At 43.0% G+C, this 21,483-nt stretch overlaps 1 protein-coding gene across 1 annotated transcript; it reads left to right on the plus strand.

The window, feature by feature from the left end:
- Positions 1 to 1,134: 1,134 nt before the first annotated feature.
- pak6 (p21 (RAC1) activated kinase 6) lies at positions 1,135 to 6,955 on the plus strand (the record flags this gene model as incomplete). Its single annotated transcript, XM_079217441.1, has 8 exons — positions 1,135 to 1,338; positions 2,681 to 3,349; positions 3,882 to 4,415; positions 4,795 to 4,928; positions 5,972 to 6,098; positions 6,174 to 6,299; positions 6,433 to 6,567; positions 6,788 to 6,955. The coding sequence occupies 8 exons, from the start codon at positions 1,135 to 1,137 to the stop codon at positions 6,953 to 6,955; spliced, it is 2,097 nt and encodes a 698-aa protein (XP_079073567.1).
- Positions 6,956 to 21,483: the final 14,528 nt, after the last annotated feature.

Here is a 21,483-nt window from a genome sequence, read left to right on the forward strand (position 1 = left end):
ACTTCCTTAATTAGCAGTACACCCAAAGTAAAGCGGAGGCTAATGGGAATGTCAGTTTTGTTGATATTTGGTCACAAACCAAAATATTGGACAAAGTAGAATCTGATCCGATGATGGTGCTAGATAAAGGATTAGGAGCTCAAAGTTATCCCAACTCGTCCTCTTGGGGCCACGAATCACTTTCCCAAATTCCATGAAAATCCATCCAATAGTGTTAGAGATATTTCAGTCACAACTGACTGACCGACCAAAACACTAGCATCTAGCATAGCCCGCCGGAACGTCCTCCATGCTGAGCGCTACATGAAACAGTATTAATACTAATCATGAGACTTCAATGTGAGTGATTATCTTCCAGTACAACTGTGCAGCTGAGGAAATGAGATGTAATGTATTTAATTATTTCCCTCCACATGAATGAAAAATAAAGCTTAACATACACAAAACCAGAGTTAGTGGCTCACCACACTCATGGCCATCCGTCCAAGGATTAAATGGTTACACCCTCCCTGCAATCAAGGGCACACAAGCTACTAATTAGGACGGGATATGAAAGAGTTATAAAAGGTTTATGAAGGATAGCCTGCCATAGTATTTGTGTATGTGCATGAGCGTGTGTTTGTGTTTGTGTCTGCGTGTTGTCCTCGTCCTGCTAATGCACTGAAAGCCTGTGGCCGCTGGCCAGTTCAGCCACGTGCTCATCAGTAAAATGGCACGAAGAATGAATAAGCCTTGATTGACCAGATATCCTTCATTACACATGTGCTTACAAATCCATCCTCTCTCCTCGGAGCCACTCTCACAGGCACAAGTTTGTGACAGCTAACAAGACAGCGTGCGGGGACATACACAACCCAGACATGGAACAGCTTTTAGATGACCCATTTGAATATTTTCTCCCACGTGGAAAGATCTTCTGTTGTCAAATTGTATTTGAATACACTTGGTCCGAGAGGAGATAGTAAAGGAGAGTGTTCAGTTTGTGGCAACATCATTTTAAATTTAAATATCATAATAACAGATACTTGAACATGTACTGTCTGTAATATTGAGTGCAGTTTATTAAAGATTGAATACTTTTCCCCTACAGGGTCATTTTGAAGCAGGCAAGCTGTCGCCCTCGAGGACCTGAGGATGTTCCGCAAGAAGAAAAAGAAGAGGCCTGAGATATCAGCGCCAAAGAACTTTGAGCACCGTGTGCACACCTCATTTGACAACAAGCGTGGCTGCTTTGTGGGCCTGCCGACGCAATGGCAGAGCCTGATAGAGAACCTACGCAGGCCCAAACCCATGGTGGACCCTTCCAGGATCACGGAGGTGGAGCTGAGGCCAAAGAAGGTACACCACACCTTCCACTCAACTCTTTATTGCCCTTCTGACCTTACGTTGAACTGATCACTAATAAGTAGCACACAATTCAACCAGGCCCTCATTAAGCTAACATGTCAGAGAGACCGATGCATAAAGATATGCTGCTTATTGTATTGAGGCAGAAGTGACCTTCGGCGTTGCGAAGGAATCCTGATGTCTCAGAAAATGACATAATCCTCTGATGACAATGTGGAAGGAAGGCATGCTTCCCCTCCGCATCTTTCATATCTATCATGGGGTTGGGCTAATGAGCCTGCTGTGCACACCGACTGTACAATGTTGAATACTCAGAGGGGCCACAAGATTTATTACTCCATGCAGGCAACTATAACAGTCCATGGCAGTCCATGGGGCCTTCCCACAGATGTCAAACTGAAGGGATGAAAAAGCTCAGGTACAGCAAAGGAAATAGCAGTCGGTGATAAAGACTGCAAATCTAAAGATTTCTGTACTTTATGTAGCAAATGTCTGATTACGTTTGTCACCCTCCAGAAAATAAATTAAGAAAACACGTACATTTCATTGATTCCCTAATGGGATTAGTGTTCTTCAATATGAGAACCATCATGTCAGCGTTTAGGTCAGATTTGTGGTTTTAGGAGCGTCATCAAGACGAGTGTGGTGTTACCCCACAAGATCTTCATAATGCAATAAATACTGAAACATTTTTTACAACATCTTCTAGAATAGGGTTTCTCACCAGGGCCATTATCAGCTGCCATCCTCTCCTCTCAGAGAGGTGCTGCAGAAGGTGAGATGTCATCTGACCTCTGCCCCCTGTGCAGGTTTAATGGCACCGCACCAGGGAAACAGGAGAGGCTGTTGACTGGCTGTGAACTGAACATGACTCTACCCTGAGAGTGACTGATGAGCCACCACACACTCTTGCATGCAGTTGCTACAATCTCACTACTCTGGCAAAAGCTCTAAAGTTGGTCTGAAAATGTTTCTGTCAGGGCAGGTTTGCTTTCGCATGCCTGCTATCTGTGCATACCATCTGAAAGGGCAAAGGAACAATTATCTGTCATTTTTGAATTTTGCAACATAGGAACAGTTGTAGAGGCTCTGCTTTTCTACATTTGCTTGGTACATTTAACAGTGTATTGTCAGAATGAGCCACTGGGGAAATTATTTAAATCGTCTCTGAAGAATGACAAAGATGTCAGATTACAGATTCTCAAGTCTAAATTTAACTCGCCTCTGAGCAATGATTATGTCACCATCATTATTCCTCTCAGTCCAAATGCGTTCTATAATGTGAGCATGGTAGGTGCAATATGATAAAAGATGAACACCTCTCCTCTTTCAGACCATTGTGCGGGGGAGCATGATCGGTCACGGAGACTACATCGCAGCCATGATCAATGACATGAACCGTCTGTCTGTGACCAGTTCAAACTCTTTGAGGAAGAGCAGCCCCTCAGCCAGGAAGAGGGCCCAGTCACTGGGAAGGCTGGGGGAAGTGAACGAGGCAGACACTTACCAATACGAGGGCCTGACCCAAGATGATGATGATGAATATGACGAGGATGTGGGTCGAGACCAGTGGACGGGCAGGGCCAGGAACATCCACAGTGAAACCAACACCCCCTACTTGGGCATGAAAAGGAGCATCACTCTGCATCCAAATGGGATCTTGCCAAAGGCCAAGTCCACCTATGAAGTCAGCATCAGCTCTCTTGAAGGACCCTCGCAACCGATTCCGTCCCAGAACATCCCGGTGCTGAGTCACGGGGCTTATATGAGTGGTGAGGTGGGCAGCCCTCAGGAGAGAGTGATATGGAAGAGAGATTTCCAGCTTCCTAGGGGAGTGCCACCAAATCAGAGACCTATAGCTTGTTTTTATAGCCCAGCTATGACTGTACAGCAGCCTTATGGCGATCAAGCGACAGTCACCACGGAGTTTCGGCCCAACGTACCGATGTACATGCACCCGCAGAACAGCCCCGGGAGGCCGTTCTCCTCCTATGACCTGAAAGTAAGTCTTAGAGCAATTTCTTCGCACATCTTTGTGGCCATTAAGTGCACTGATAATACATTATTCATAGAATAGACAATTTATGCATATTTTTTTTGCGTACATTATGTAGATCATATTACTAGTACTAGTTTGTGCATGGGCTCTGAATCCATTGAATGCTAGTGTTTTGACATGCAGACATTTTCAAGCTTAGGTTGTAGAAACTTTAGTGAGGCAGCATTTTGATTGGATTTACACTAAAGGTGATTAAAGCTCTAGGTTTGACAATTTTATTTGATTCTAGAGTTAAAATGTGAATTGTGGGTTTAAAGTGCCAGTGGGGTTGTAAAAGTTGAGAGATGGTGTGTTTGGCAGGATCTCAGCGAGACACTTGGGTCCATCTTTACATGGGTCATATCAGGTGAAGTGGATGCAGAGTGACCTGATTTACATTCACTTTTAAAGCAGGTCTTGAACCCCAGGCAGGCGGCCAACTCTCATTCAGCTCACTGCCTTAATGTTCTTCACCCTTTTCTCTTTTCTCGTTCAGGCAGAGTCGGCAGTGAGGTACCACTCCGGCTTCCTGCCCACAGCCAACAGCAGCCCTCTTGTAGGCGGCATCAGACCCCAACGAACTGTGCGCTCCTCGGCTAGCTACACGCTGGGCCTGTCTCCGAACATGGGGCTGAGGCCCAACGGGCCTGACCCCTTCCTCAGACACTCCGGATGCCTCAATCCTCCCTACCCCCGGCAAGACAGCCCTTCCCAGCCGCGACCCTCCCCTACAGGCTCACTAGCCACCAGTCCTCCAGGCACATGCTCCCCTGCTTTCAGGCCCCCACAACATCCTTCACCCAGACCACCACCAGACCCACCAAAAGTGACCCATGAACAGTTTAAGGCGGCACTGCAGATGGTGGTAGACAAGGGTGATCCACGGTCCTACCTGGAGAACTTTGTGAAGATTGGGGAGGGCTCGACGGGGGTAGTGTGTATCGCTACAGAGAAGCACAGCGGCAGGCAGGTGGCGGTGAAGATGATGGACCTGCGGCGGCAGCAGAGGAGAGAGTTGCTCTTTAATGAGGTACAATATCCAAATACGTACAAAGTGATTCCCAAAAACACAAAACTCCAACACACTATCCATTGATTTAACTCATAAAGTCCAGTTTGCCCGTCAGCTACTCAGCCTGTAAACACAATTGTATAATGTCTCTGTGGCTCTGGAGGGAGATAAAGTGAAGCCAATAAGCCTTGATTATGCTATCTAGGATATCTCGGCTTAGGCTCGGAGATATTGAAAGATGTGGGTGTTTGCCAAAGCGAATTAGAGCCAGATCCATACTAAAGAGTAAACGTCAAGATATGCTGGACTCTGCAGCACCAACGTTGTCTCCTAACTTTATAAAAGCACTACACTAACTATGATTTTGGATATTTAGTGAATGTTTTTCTTATTGCAGGTGGTCATCATGAGGGACTATCAGCACAGGAATGTGGTGGAGATGTTTAAGTCAGCCCTGGTGGAGGAGGAGCTGTGGGTTATCATGGAGTACCTGCAAGGTGGAGCACTGACCAACATTGTGTCTGAAACCAGGTAAAGGCACCAAGAGATCAACTTGGCCCAACTTGAGAGAGCTGATTGTTGCATTTCCGTTTGGTTGTGATATCAACCTTTCAATACCCAAATCAACCACAAGGGGGTAGTGTGGTATCGACTGCCGGGTGATCAGTGTTGATACCAGCAGCACCAAGACTAAAAAAAAGACTGTCAGTCATCCCTCTCTCTCACCCGATGTCTGCTTTTCTCTGAGGAAAAGTCCTACTTTAATGACATAATCGAATATGTGCATGTTTAGATGCCATGTGGAAAGTCAATTGTGGTTGAGAATTTGATTCCTTGATGCTGTCACATTTTCCAGTAGTGCATACATCAAAAATAAGGAAAACATATCGACCAGCAGAAGGAAGAATTTTGTCAGGCCGTATTTTTTTGTGCCGTCAATGTATTTTATGTTATTAACAGATGGCTGGCACGAGGTCCATGGGATGACACCAGGGTTAGATCGCTTGACTCAAAGGGATGAAAAAACTTCTCTGACATACAAAATGAGCCAACCGTCACAGCCACTGTCAAGATAATCAGTATGTTGACAGGACAATCAATAATAAGGGGTCCTTTACTTCTGTTTTTCCTGGACATAGTTTGGTGCCAAATTATTGTTTTTTAGACTAATTAAAGTCGCTATTAAATAAAAGAATTACTGACGTTTTTCCCCTAATATAGTTTAAGACGTGTCTTTTAAATATGATGAGAACCATGTGTGGGAGTATACAGCACTCTGTTAGGTACATCTTACCTTGTTTTTTCAGCGGGCACATGACCTTGCTTGCTGTTTTTTTGACTCCTGTCTTTATGTTGCGCTTGTAAAATATCAAAGTCGCATTAACACTGAACATGTTTTGTTGGTCATCCTGCTGTGTGGGAGTTGTTGTTTTGAACCTTCCCCTCTTTAGCGTTGCCTTCAATGCGCCGTGATTCATGAGTTTAAACTTCTCAGCTGTTGGTTTGTCGTATCTCTTAATGGAATAGTGTGAAATGTTAATGTAAAATTTGTTTGCGTGTGTGTTATCCTGCAGGCTGAGTGAAGAGCAGATTGCCACAGTGTGTGAAGCTGTTCTGCAAGCCCTGGCCTATCTGCATTCACAGGGAGTCATCCACAGAGACATCAAGAGTGATTCTATACTACTCACATTAGATGGAAGGGTAAGATATTGTGTTACCCTTTCTTTCGTTTCTGTTTTTCGCTATCTTGATAGGTCTTTCTCTTGTTCCCCACAGGTCAAGCTGTCAGACTTTGGCTTCTGTGCTCAGATCAGCAAGGACATCCCTAAAAGGAAATCGTTAGTGGGAACACCCTATTGGATGGCTCCTGAGGTCATTTCCAAATCACCATATGGCACTGAGGTGAGGAGGCGCACATTCAAAAGTACTCACGCTGACTAACAACGGAGATCTCGCTAATGTGGCGTGAAAGCCAACCGTGGCAATCTGTGCTGTAAGATCTTTAACGTAATTTAAATGTGTGATCCTGCACCAGGTGGATGTTTGGTCGATGGGTATCATGGTGGTGGAGATGGTGGATGGAGAGCCCCCGTACTTCAGTGAAACCCCCGTAGCAGCCATGAAGAGACTGAGGGATGAGCTGGCTCCTACTGTTCGAAATGTCAGCCAGGTACAAGAACAGACAGACATACCTGCAAAAGTAGTAATATTCCCATCATCCTCTGCTGTGCTTGTACACTGTACACTGGATTGAGTGCTAATAAGCAAATGTTAGCATGTCAGCATAGTCTCACAGAGCCACTAGTTTAATCATTGTTACAAATAACTACTGCAGCAATTCATTGGTGTTACATATGTTAAGTATATGTACCCATTTCTCCCTGGTTCAGATTTCCCCCGTTCTAAAGGACTTCCTGGACCGTATGCTGACCCGGGACCCCCTAGAGCGGGCCAGCGCCACTGACCTGCTGGAGCACCCCTTCCTGCTGCAGAGCGGCTCACCTCAGTGCCTGGTTCCACTGGTGGAGCAGTACCGCAAGCGCATGTCCCGTTGCTGACCCCGTGGGGCTCCCGCTCCCCAACACCCACCTTCAGTCTGACCTGAACAGGCGAGGACCAGCACCGGGGTCCAACTCTAGCACCCTCGCCAACGGGAGATCAGCTCCAGAGAAGCAGAACCAGACAGCATGTTGCTGCCAGAGTGATGGTGGCGGGACGGCAGGTTTGGTTGACAGACACCGCATGGTCTCAGGCATGAGAGAAGCACTTTAGGAGTGAGTTAAAGGCAGCATGCAGTTCCTCACCTCTCAACCGAATATTGATTGGCTTCCTGTTACATTCAGTGGGATTCAACGCAGCGCCACATGGTGCATATCAACTGAGCGCAAAAATCAATATTCCACGTAACAATATATGTAATGAACATGTGCTACTCTAAAGATCCTTTCTAGTGTTCATAGTGGGCATTATTGCTAGAAGTGTAAAGCTTATGAAGCTGTTAGGCTCAAAATCACAGTAGCTCATTGTGACATTATTAATTAAGGAAGAATAAAGTTACCTCTGCACACTCACACTCTCTGTTGTGGAAACGGGACAACAACCTGGTCAGTACACTCCACAAACACTGACAGTAGACTATTTGCATGGCCAAATGGAGGCACACCTGGCCTGATGTGAATGCTTGAATATGTACCAAACTGGGACGTGAAAGACAATTCTCCGTTATTAGCATAATAAATGGGTAGATGAAAGCCCAGCTGCTACTATTGGGCTATTGGAACATCACCAATACCGTATTCCTCTTTTTCTTATTTATTCTTTATTTCCAAAAGGTGTTGTGGGTTGTTTGTATGGTGTGAATTGCAAATACGGTTTCATTATTAAGTATGGAGTTGAAACATACGCGGATAAATTAATAATGTAAATAAAAATACTGAATATTAGGTCATTGTTCCTGCTGATCTACTGCAGTAAAGTATATGAGACGAATTTGACTTTTCTTGACTGAAATGTGAGTGTACAGTTGTATGTATGTGTGCATGTGTGTGAGCACATGAGCACATGGATGTGTGTGAGGTGACATCTCAGTGTTTGCGTCTGATACAACCCTCTTTGTATTGTGTCAGACTTTTTAAAAACCACAAGACGTGTGTGTTGTTCCTCCAGAAGATGTGTATGACTGTATTTGCATTTGTTTGCCTAGATAAAGCACACAGGCCTGGCATGGGATGCTGCAGGACGTTCACCTGCTGAGAAACACTTTGCACATAGTCTTTGTATTCTGACACGGATACATGTTGACGTGTTTCATGTATTTCTATCTCTGTGTGGATCATTCATGAAAAAGAGAATTACACATTTTAATTTTGTATAAATCAATAAATGATGCATATTGAATCGGAATTCATTGTATCCCTCATTCTCTCACACACACAGACACACACACACACACACACACACACACACACACACACATAGACACACGCATGCATGAACACTGGTGTTTTCAAGTATTTATTAGGTATTCAGCTTGAATCATACAGTGCACAGTCAGTGAATATGTTTAAGCAAAAATACATACAATATTTCTTAAAAACAAAAACAATATCAAATGCATTTAATTCCATACAATATAAATCCTATTTATATATATGTGTGAAACAAAAATAATTATTTTCAGTAGCTCACAGACTGTTTTTGTATAAATAATTGTATATATAGATTAGCAAAATTGTATGTATGCAACTGAACACTTAGCTTTAAAACCTCTTGCTTTTATTGATAAACATTGAAACAAACTAATGAACTGCAACATAAGCAAAAGATTAGTATTTCTCTCGATGAATAGAATATTTCACCAAGCAATCAAACTTCATTGTCAGAATTTTTAAGCGCTGTAAAAATGTCCCTACCAGCCAGACATTGAGTGATTCTAATCGAGGGCGGACTGAGATGAGCAGCTTTCAAACTCACACTTCACTCCACTGATGCTGTCGAGGCTCGGCTGGCTGTTGACCTGCTGGCGTGTGTGAGAGAGAGGGAAAGTTTCGGAGCGGGAAATCCGCCCTCGGCCGCTTGAGGAGCCGGCCGAGCAGTCTATCACCAACCTCATGAACTCCGGTGCGGTAAATCGACGCAGCAGTCTGGTGCCAAGGCCCATGAACCCCGGTGTACGACTTGGGATCTTCCCGGCCTCCATCTCCCCTCTCGCAAACAGCAGCTTGTTGTGTCTGCTGGTCGAGCCAAAGCTTCCCCTCTTCTGCTGCTCTCTTCTGCCTGATGTAGTGATGTCATTCGCCTCTTCTCTCTGTGATTTGACATTCTCATCGAGTGCTCTCACGGGCTGACTCTTGCCATTTAAAAGAGCTGTTGGCGCTAAGACCTTTTTGTCAGCATCCTTTGTCAGGCCCCGGGTGTTCCCATGACATTCCATCTTGTCTATCAGGCATCTCTCATCCTGTAGCGAGGCTCTCTTTAATTTGCTGCTTGACAGGTTGATGTCACGTACATCACCCTGATAGGACTGCTTTCTGCTGCTCAGAAGGTCCAGGTTAAACGACTTTGCTTTTCCCCAGGGAGGAAAACTTACTGGTGTTTGCTCCTGGAGTCCAGTGTCTCGGCTGACATCTTTCTGGCTTGGCTCAGGCAGAGAGTTCAGTGTTTGATCTCTTAGCTCTTTAAGCTGGCAGTTCTGCAGTTGTTTGGCAGTGAAGAGAACGCTGCGATCTGTCTCAATCTTGCTTTTCTCAGTCTGAGGAGGCAGAGCCCAGCTGTGGTGATGGTTGTCGTCTTGAGACTGGCTCCTGGGGCATCTGAAGCGGTTCCAGAGCCCACTGCTGTCTCCAATCTTCAGCTGTCTCTGAAATACCCCAGGCAGTAGGTCTTCATTGTTATTCAGCTGCTTGGAGAACCTCTCCAAAACATGCCTTGGGAGCCTGTTAGGCAGCCGGCATTCTCTTTCACCGATGGTACCTGAATCAGCAAGTGGATCATCTGTGCCAACACCCCTCCTGCAAGGAAAGTTCAGAATCTTCACACACTGGTTGTGTCCAAAGAAGTTGGCCACCTCGATGGCGGAATGACCAGCATTATTGGTCCTGTCCAGCCTCAGTCCCAGTCTTTTGAAAGCACGGACCAAGAACTCCAGAATCTGGTTGTGCCCGGAAAAGGCAGCATACATCAGAGCGCTGTTACCCCAGGCGTCAAAGACTTCTGGGTCAGCATTGAACTGCACTAGAAGCTTGACCACATCCAGGTGACCCATCTCACAGGCATGGCTGAGGGCAGTCCGACTGTCCTCATCCTGGCAGTTCACATCAGCGCCTTTCTCCAGAAGCAGCCGGGTGAACTTGGCTCTGGTCCCGGGGTCTGGCAGGCAAACGGCATACATGAGCGGGGTGCGGCTGTTTTCTGTCTTAGAGTTGATGATCCGTCCGTCCAGGGCGTCCAGGATGAAGCGTGCGAGGTGAACTTTACCACCGTGCATGGCATCAAGGAAGGTCTTGGTGCCGGAGCCCTGGCGTAAGTCTTTCGGCCGCATCATTTTTGAACAGCTACTTAGCGGAGCTGAGCCTTCAAGTGAGACAGAAGGTGACAAATTTGGAGAGAAAGTGTGTGGCAAGTTATCGGAGAGTCTCCGTGTTGACAGTGAGTGCATTTATCTCAGAGTAAGACTCAGAGAGGAGCTGCCGGTGTTTTTATACCTCCCTCTCCACATGCCCTCCCCACGTTGCCTAGGAAACAAACGTCTGAGGACCATTATGCAGCGGCAGCATCCATTCAGCACAAGCACTCTCTGCCTGGAGAGAAATATATGCGATTTGAACCGAATAATTACTCTGAGAGAAAAACATGGTCAGTGTTTTTCATGTGAGGTCTGAAAGGTTAACTCAAATGCACCACTTACACTTTTCTTTGATGCAAATTAACTTAATTAACAAATTCCTGCTGGTAATAATATAATAATGATTGTTATGTGTTGATTGTTGTTGTTTGTCTAATGTATGCACCACCCCCCAAGAGAAATTCCTTGTATGTGTAACATACCTGGCAAATAAATGGTTCTGATTCTGATTCTGATGATAATAATTCATTCAAGGACAATCCTGCATTTTATGAAATTTATGAATAGGGCATTATGTTGAGTCTCATTTGAAGACTAGGACCCTCACCAAAGGTTCTGGGGAAGATTGAAGGCTTTTAAAATCTCTTCATAGAAAAAAGGAAAGGGACATTTAGATTTTTTTTTTTCCATCCTCCACCCTGTGGTTCTGCTTGCAGTTTGCTTAAACCACAAATCATAATCCAGTGCAAATTGAAATTAGGCTATACTCTAGTGTGCCTTGACTTTCTCATGATTTCTGAATAATAACGAAACGTCTTTGTTTTGTTATGGACAATAGTAAATCTCCACTAGAAAAAGTCAGTGAAAATCTAATGAAATGAACAACTGTTGTTGACATCAGCATGATTATCTGCTGGTAATACTGGAAATGAATGTCAAATGCAATTTGTTTGTTATAGTATTAAGAGTATATTAATCAAATAATTCATAAATTTTCTTAATTATTCCAAATTGCTTACAGCCCTCATACTTACTGAATTCACCTCTATTAATGTCAAAACCACCAAATTTACACACTCTTTTGCCAATGCTTTAGACAGCTGTGTCTCCTGCACAAACCAGATTTTATTTTTAATTGCTCATATAAATCTCAGCAGGGCTAAAACTGTGCCAAACAGTAGAGGTGAGAGAAGCATTCCACCTTTCTCATCAAAGCCTCAGCGGGTCCTTTATACAGCACCGAGAGCCATCAGTCATCTAAACACGGCTGGTATTCATCAACAGAATGACACTTCATCCTGGGGGTCTTACAGTGGATGGGGCTTTTCTGTTTATACTGACATATCTTTTTAATCATAAAGAAATATCTCAGCCACATCGTTTCATAATGAGGTCACATAATGGCAACATGTCAATAGGCTTAAATTCTTATAATGCCATAGATGCCACTCTAGATTTAGCTGCACAATGCCTGGATCCACAGGTGTTACAGGCTCAGGATGATGCTCTGGCTTCAAAGCATTTTTATATATATATATATATATATATATATATATATATATATATATATATATATATATATATCCGTAGGAAGGAAGTCGTAACTCAATCCAGATAATACAATAGTGAAACTGAATTAATGATAGAAGTAGGCCTGTGAGATGAATGGAACATAAAGCTCTGTTTGTGATTAAACAAGAAAAAAAGTCTAGCCATGTTAGCAGCTCTGTGAGGCTGGATTGGTGTGATGTGCCACTTGGAGCTAAAAGCTAACGTCAGACATTAACAATGCTGACATGGTGTTCAGATGGCTTACTGTTTACAATCTTTGCCCATCTTCATTCCACCTGTTATAGCATGTTGAAAGCACTGAGTGACTGTACCAAATGTCATGGAAATGAATGTTCATGACTCAAAAGTGTGAACCTCATGGTGGTGCCAGAGTAAACACGAGAGTCATTAGGATTCATCCTCTTGAGATCATGAATGTCTGAACAAAATATCTCGGCAGTCCATTTAATAGTTCCCGGAATAATCGTGCAGTGATGAACTCACGGTGCATTATACTGCTGGATAATCAAAGGTCACAGTCTATTATCCAGTCTATTATTGCACAGCAATAATGTTTATGTATGCTGAGCTATTCAAATGATGCTTAAACGTAAAACCACTACCACCGCTGTAGCTGTACCTTCCACATAGAGATGGCCCATATTGATAATGTCATATTCTGAGCCTGTACTATACCAGCATATCATAATGGACAACTGTTGGACTATAGGGTCTGAGAATGCTCCAGATGGCTGTCATCTAGTTTTGGTGATCACAGTCCCAATTTAGCTTCGTCTTTGAGATTTTAGCTGAAGTGTATTGAAGGGTAGGTTCTGGGATTGTAGCCCATCCACTTCAAGGTGTGTTGCATGTTCAGATATGTTATTTAACACACTGCTGTTGTACTGAAACATGTATTGATTTTTTTTTTTTTTTGGTCATCATAGTTTGAATGAGTCTCACCATTCTAAGATGATCTTTAACTGTCATACAATCACACAATCACATTCAAAGTCTCTCCCTGCAGATCATGTGCCTTGTCATGTTAATATTTAATGTAACAATAACTGAACCCCTTCACCTCGTTTGCGTTCTTTATCTATACCAAAGTTGCATTGTGCTCTTCAGTCTCTAGACATTCAAATCATTACTGCCAAGTGGATGTAGTCTTTCATGTGTGACATGCATGTTGATAAAGTGCCACATCACAGGTTCTTGACTGTGGAAATGTCCCAGATCACCTGCTACAAAAATTAACATATATCCCGCTTTCCATACCAAGTAGATTATGCACAAGTTCATACAGAAATAGATTTGAGCCGCCTGGACTGCATGCATCCTCGCAGGCACCCCGCGAGCTACACTTGAGTTATTGTGTTGGCCGCTGGCTTCTGCTGTTTATCTGTATGCACGTGACATCTTCTGCTCGGGCTTTTTGTTTTGACAAGAAAGGTTCTGGATTAATAGACTACCCATTTCTAAAATTGTCCTCATTCAGTTGCCTATATGTTCCCTTTCTCTATATACACACACACACACATACCTTTTTATCTTTATCTATTTTTTAGAACATGTCAAACTGAGTAATTATAATATAATAATTAAAAAAAATGAATTGCTTCATATTTTTTTCTTCAAAATCCAATAATTTTTTTTTCCTGTTAAAATTATATTATATATATATATATATATATTTATTATATATACGTACGGTAGTAACGACCAATTCCAATATCATGACATTGTAAAAAAGAAAAGTATGTCTCCATGCATAAAACTGCACACGCAGCTGTTCATAAAACCACTCTACCATCCATTCACTGAATGTGATTTTGATTTTTACCAAACTGAAATGTGGATGAAATATTCAGAATGTGAATGAGTTGGTGCCATGAGGCTTGTTAATTGGTCAGATGTATGCAATACAGCAGAGATGTCATGGTAAATACCTGATCTCCCATTCATTGCGGGCCTGGCCCAATCAGTAGCCACTTTGAATGCCTGATCAGATATTAAAACTGGTGTCAAGTTAAGGTGTTATCCGCAGCCCTAAACGTCTTAATTAGCCACTGGGGAGAATGCACCTTCAGTGACACAAAATCAACAGGCTCTTTCCACATACACTTATAAATGGAAACAAAACACTGAGCTGAGCACCCTTGGTAACTCCACTTAGCTACAAACACCTGGGGCTACATTTGTGTATTAGGAGGGGGAAGAAATGGGGTTCATCTGGGAACCAGATTCAACAAGGTCCATTCATTATAACGAAAATTGTTTTCTTACCAGTGACTCAACATGCCCGCCATCGTTCGTGGACTTTTTCTGCCTGCTAATTGAGCACACCTGAGAATGACATGGTTTAGGCTCTCTCCTGCTTTGCAACTGTGACCTTTGTTTTCAAAGCCCTGCACACAAGTATGAAGAAGAGAAAAGTATTGGCAGCGAAGGTAAAAGTAACTCAATCAAGTTTGAATCTCCAACCTGATGAGATGTAACTTCGCGAGAACATGTCACCATTATTACAGACCTCTTTTTACAGACCTCTGTCTGCCTTGTGTCCACATTTCAAATTGCCAAAAAAAAAAGACAATCTGACTTTGTTTCCTCGCAGTCGTGTATCATCTTAACACAGGTAGCCTGTTGTTTGAGCAGTGGGGGATAACAGCTCCTGCTGGGAAAATAGCACTGAGTTGATGCATTCGTATTCAGCCAGAACAATCATGTGTCTATGTCTCCATTCAGTTCCTGTAATGCCCTTTGATTTGATACAAGGACACTGTGGTCTTGGATTTCGCACGCCTTCCCTTCCAGGAAAGAGGCAGCAGCTGGCCCGCTGTCACTGTGTGACCATGGTGTGCTTGTATCATCTCTAAGATGGATGCGAGGTCACTGTCGCTGTCCCATGGCAGAGTGCAAACGTCATATTTAACAGCTGTATCTTTTTTAAACAAACTTCCATCCTTAATGAATGTCACTTTGCTGCTGTGTTTTGTTTCGTGGGCAAAAAACGCATCAAAGGCAGACATTAGTCCATTTTTTCCTTTCTTTCACAAGACCAAATATAGATAGTGAGGCCGAGCTGAAGTGATGACAATTACATGGAGTTATAGGGTTGCAGCTGAAGACCCTGACAGCACACCAGGAGCTGCCACTCACAGGAGCCACTGATATGTTATTGACCATGAGGCGGGGCCCTCGGCGCCTTTGAATTCTCTGCTCTCATCAATTATCGCCCTTACTCAGGCTTGCCAGGCTGCCACGACCAGATGGTAAACAGTATGCAGTTACCTCTGCCTTTGGATTAAGGGGGCTCTAATATCAGCTCTCAGACTGAGACATTTTGGACAACAGAGAATTAGCACCTACAGCGTGACTGGCCTGTGTTCTTTCACCATGGCAAGTGCCAGGAGGCGGGGGTAATAGTTCAAGTGGGAAAGCAGCACAGCAGAAGGGAAGTGCAAAATGCTAATACAGACATAATATTTGGTGATTTTGCATAGATGAGCCAATCAATGATTTACCTAAAGAAAAGCAAACGTTATCTGCACACTGCAAGATGTCACAACTTTGTAGCAACATTAGCAGCATGTCTATGGATGGCGGTGGGTGGTCAGTCCACCGCTCAGGCCTTGACGAGGATTGTCATGCAATATGATACAGTCATTCATGATCCCCTCAGGATGAATTGCGATAATTTAGGTGATCCTCTGGCTTTTTATCTTGCACCATCATGTGTACATTGTGTTTAGTGCTAAATGTTAGCATGCTAATACACTAAAAACTAAGATTTATATGGTAAACTTACCTGCAAAATATTACATTTTGGGATATACACTTTCTGAGAGTTGGATGAGAATATCGAGACCAGCTAGACCTGGGAGTTGACTAGCCCAGGTTCACATAAAAACTGTAAACAGCTAGTCTGTTTCTGTCCGAAACTTTAAAAAAGTTACAATCATTGTGAACCTGTTTGCAAGCTTAGCTTAGCATTTAGCTCAAAACACAGCTGCACGAACACATTTTCTGACTGCTGAAGATCCTGCTGGGTTAAAAGGTCACTTGGCCTAAATACAATTACAATTACATCCAACTATCTTCCTGCACGATCAATATTCAAATACATTTAGCTTAAAATCAGGTTCAATATCTGCATATGCAGTGACAAAAAGATAAAGCAGACTTGTCAGGAACAGTTCATTTGTCTAAAAATCCACAGTAACAGACAACGCATGTCTCAGATGTCCCAGTAATAAAACGTGTCACTGGTTTCCTGTTGAACAAGAGGACTTGAATCTGTGTCAACAATATGTTTTTCCACGCAAAGCCTCGGTGTTGTTTCCAATGAGCCACCTGTACCCCTTCCGTAATCTATCAGGGCTGACGGAAATTCCTTTCCTGCAATGATGCGGAAGAGATGGAGGGCCAGAGAGTTCCCTCTCCATCTCCCACCTGACAGGCCCTATTTGTGGGCCCGCTCACCTCTGACAGCACAATAAATTGTACAAATGGATAACAAATGTATTTGTTTGATGGCCACATTGTGCGAAGATTGGTAACACTCAGCGGCACCTGGAGTAAAGGTCTGCCACGCGGTTACATCCAAAAAGGAAGTAGCAGCAAATGGTAAGTTTGGCTGGGTCAGAGGAGAAAACAGACAAAAAGCATCTGGAGGCTTTAAGACAATACCAGATGCCAGGTTTCATTCCACATGACGTCTCGACTGCTGACACTGTCGCATCTTTTATCAGGCTCCCTCAGTCCATCACTTTATGGACTTAGAGTTAAAAGGAATCCCTTTTTGTTTCGTGATCAACTTTTTATTGATTTTAAATATTTAACACACAGGTTTTAATACACTGAATCTGACAGACGGCAAGATTTACAACAGAGGAAGACCATAGCAGTCAAACTTCAGCTCGAGACACAAAAGCTCTGGAGTGGGCAATCCTTCACGCTCCCCTGAAGGAACTTAATGTCTTTATAAATGAACAAATAGCCCTGAGGCTCACGACTATCCATTCTCTCCACATGCTCTGCCACTCACGTTGTTCAGCGTTCACCTTCTATCTGCTCACGCTGGCTAGTGTTGCTCTTTCTTTAGCTGCACGCAGTATACAGTAAATGTAGCTCAGAGTACAAGCACACGTTTCACATCCATGGCGGGTGTTAAGGCGGCTCGTGACATTTTCCATACCAACCATTCCTGCAGTTGCTGACCTATGGAGTAGAAATGCAAATAATAATAATAATAATAATAAATTAAGTGGCAAAATTAACTGATCATTATGGCATTCTTGAACTGGTATGAGGCTTCAAGCAGACAGAAGCCACCAGGTGCATGGACTCAATATTGGGAACGCTTTGGTTAACCGCATGACTTTTCGACTTCATTCAAATCCCTGCAGTCAAAAATGTGTTTTGCTTATTGTTTGTTCACTTGCATGTCTGGCCTTCATTGTGTAAAATGATGTATGTGCAGTATTTGACACTAGAATGCTGTTGGGAAATGTTTTCACAGCTTCTGAAGGGAAAAACCTTCTCTGTGCTCGCCTCAGAGTTTAACACCTGCAGCCTGATGGGATTTTGTTACCTTAAGCTTTCCCTTGTGGAAAAACTTTATTAGCAGAGGTGGAAGGAATACTAGAATATTGTTCTGAAGAAATAGTACTGTTACTTTGAATGCATTTAACTCAAGTAAACAACATCAGCAACAAGTCCAAAACCAACAGATGGGCACTCTGCAGTCTGTGCATACAGCTAATCATCAATTATGTAAATATGCACTTCCTCAGTGTAGCCTCACAAGAATTCAACAAAGAAGACACAAAACTCGGGACAGTTTTACATAAATGTTAAATAAAACGAGCCTGAAACTTCTTTTAGAATAAACAGTAGAATAAAAACATCTCCAAAGAAGACAAATGGACAAGTAAACAAGTCAAACTCCACAGCGGCTGCAGACAATAACATTCAACCGCAATAGAGAGACTGCATTTTTGTTTTACTCACACATGGTTGCCACAATGTGGTTGTTTCAGGAATTAAACAAATTAGATTTTAGTTTCTGGGATTTAGAGGCACTGATAGATGAATAGTCCCCCCCCCTCTTGTGCTCAGCTAAACTAACTAACTAAAAGTTATTTTCCCTGAATGTCGAACTATTCCTCTGAAAGTGTAAACGAAGGTCGGGACTGCATTATGGTTTGGCTCTTTTTCTGGGGAATATAGTTTTAATTTGATTTGAGATTGCCTTCAGTGCCAAATACAAACTTTTGACATTGACTGTTAAACCTATGACTGATTAAATTGATTTATTTTACAGGCCTATATCTATTTTGTCTAAATTTTGACTTTTTTGACTCGGATACCATAAATTCAAGAATGTTTCAAATCATTCAGAACCTACTTACAGTGTAGAAACAGGCGGACTGTGCAGATCATTATGCACAGTCATTTGCAGTTCAAATCAGGCATCTTTACAGTTACATAACAGTCCTGCTAGCTGCCGAGGTTCTGATATGACTCTTGAGGCTCGGTCCTTTTAACTCACAGTGAGACAGATGCTCTCACCTTAGAAAGGCTGGGACGGCCGTGGCGATATCACCCGGCAACTGGGTATCCAAATTATGCAAAGAGCCAGAGCAACAGCAGGATGATGGCATGAATTTTAGCTAAAAAAAAAGCCTGAAGAGTATATTAGAATTCAAGTAGCAATGAGAGTGCTGTCTGACACCGGCTTACAGTATGTGGGTGTCTATGTGTGTGTGTAATTGTATGAGTCTGCGCGTTTGTCTAATTGTAAGCACCGTATCCTGAACACACATAGGAAGTTAAAATTTGCATCTCTGAGAATGTGCAGGCGCCTCTCACAGGAGAAGGTGACTGACTGCAGGGAGATGAGCCTCCTGGAATACTCATTAGTCTGCTAATCCAATGCCATAACCATGCTTTTAATGGGATTGTGTAAAATATAATGGAACAAAAAACAACTTCCTGCAGCTTTGTGCAAGAATGCATGCAAATGATGTATAAGGGAATCAGTATTTTACTGCAATCTCATCTCCTGGCAATGGATTTTTCGCTCTTTCAAGTCACTGTAAGTGAATGCAGCCCACACAATGATCCAACACACACACACACACACACACACACACACACACACACACACACACACACACACACACACACACACACATGCAGCTTGTGACGGTGCAGCTTCAGCAGGTGGTGTGTACCGTATGTGGGTGGCGTGGGTGCTTATTCAGCTGGGATGGCATCCACTTCAAGCCAAGATGGACTATAGATCATGAGTCTCCACCTTCTGTGGGTCAGGCCGGCTCCTTCACACAGGAAACAACAAGAGGACAAGAAAAGTAGTTCACTCTTCTCATGTGCTCTACAGTGTCCTCATTCTTTGTACTTATCCAAAAATACACAATTTCTATTCTCTGTTGATGTTCTTTTAATCTTTCATTCTGGAACATTGTGCTGAATTGAGTTTTTAAATTGCAGGCTTTTCTTTCTCAGTTGTTCCAGGATTAAAATAGACTATCTGTAAAAGAGAAAGGCTTCTCTAGTATTCTGTTTTCAGCCACTGCCAGTTTTCAGAAGGACTGCACTGATGGCTGGAGTTAGCAGTGTTCATGCTTTTCATTTGTAATCTTTTCTCTAAATTAATTCAATTTGAAAAAATTGTCTGAAACCGCTTTCACTTCAAAGACTATAGACATCACTTGTTAGAGATTTAAAGACACCCAAAACATGCACTTCATGTTGTATTCCATACTATCATCTGGAATTCTGCATGCAAACCACTATATAAGAATTTTGCTAGATAATTTCTTTCATCCTGCACTTTTACCATCTCCCATTTTTTAGTTTAACATTTCTATCTGAACATGCATGCACTGAGAATTCTAGCAACTATTATATTTTTCCATCTTAACATCTGCTTCAGTCAATACATGTTTTGTGTGTGTGATCAGAGGCACTTCCTTCCTTCTATTGGCTCTCCGTCCAGTGTTAGCGAGCAACCAAGTGTTGCCTGGTGGCAAAGCTCCTGCTCAGGCCTTCCCTCTCCAGCTGGTATGAGACAGAGCTGCCTGAGTTGTCTTCATCTTATGTAAGATTATCAGCCCGGTGATTCAGGGCTGACTGATTTCACACTCAAAAACTCACAGTTCATCTGTGTTGTGCATGAGGTGGCAGGACTCTCAGGCACACGCTGTGTCTCCCAGAAGCCGTTTGTCCAGATCTTCCACTTTTAAATGTCATTCATGGAATTTGATTTGATTCAGAAGATGGGTGTCACACAAAAAAGGAAATAAGAAGTACAGACAGATTGCTTTGGGCAGTGAGTCCGGGGGAAGCTGCGTTCATTAACAAATGCATGCACGTGAGTGTAAAACACTTGAAGAAACAAGTGGCTCTAACTGATATGACAGCCTGCCCCAATCTCTGTCATTTAATGTACCATATGGAGCTGAGTTGGAGTTGCAACATTTCTCCGTTGTCTTCCAAATGATTCTCGTCTGCATTCTCTCCAGTCCCCGTGCCTTTATTGCGGCTGTGTTTTAAAAAGAGCACTTGTTCCAGCACAGATCTCATAGTAGTTGGAGAGAAAAGGCATCGCAATTATGTGGTATTATGAATAACAATGATGAATCATTAAGGCCACAATGTGCCCAATTACTCTGGCTGGTGTAGAGGTTTGAGACGATGCAGAGAGAGAGAGAGAGTTATGGAGATGCTCCTTGGCAGTCATCACCGGCCTCCATGCACCACCTTCCCACCGCTGATTGAAACCCTGGACTCTAATTGCAAATTGCACAGTTGTCTGTAACCTAGATTGTGCTTCTCTTGTGTTCCCATCCACTGCTACGATGTGAATATTAGAAGTCAGGAACATCGAGATAAACAGTTTGTTGAGCTAATCCTGCCACGTCAAATTGTGTTTTTATCGATACAGAAACTTTGCAAATTGAAAATGTGCATAAAATTTGGTTGCCAGTTTGATCTCTGGACCAGCAGAAAGTGAAAGTGAAGAGCAGCTCTACTTCCATCATTTCCAGAGCTTTTGAGCAAGGCCCAACAGCTGAGCCTGTAGTGACACAGGGCAGGTGTGGATGTGGATAACTGTGAGCATGAACAGGGCATATTCCAAAAAAGAGAACAATTATCTCAGTGAGTATTATTTACATGTAGGTTAGTATCCTGTCTATGCTTTGTTTTGTTGCATACCAATTACATTTTGTACATATTACACCCTGGTTTCAGACACCTGGACTCGTTAGCTGGAGCTAGTAACCTCCTTATTCAGGTTTCTGATCATTTTCTGCCATGCACCTCAAATCAGTCCCATAATGGCCATTAAACAAATATGAGAATTTACTACAAAAGTATACTGAAAGAGATCAGAAATGCTAGATATAGAAGCACCTCACTCGGATGCAGATGAACAGAAACCTG

Source organism: Taurulus bubalis (genome assembly GCF_910589615.1).
Source record: "Taurulus bubalis genome assembly, chromosome: 4".
NCBI classification, from domain to species: Eukaryota; Metazoa; Chordata; class Actinopteri; order Perciformes; family Cottidae; genus Taurulus; species Taurulus bubalis.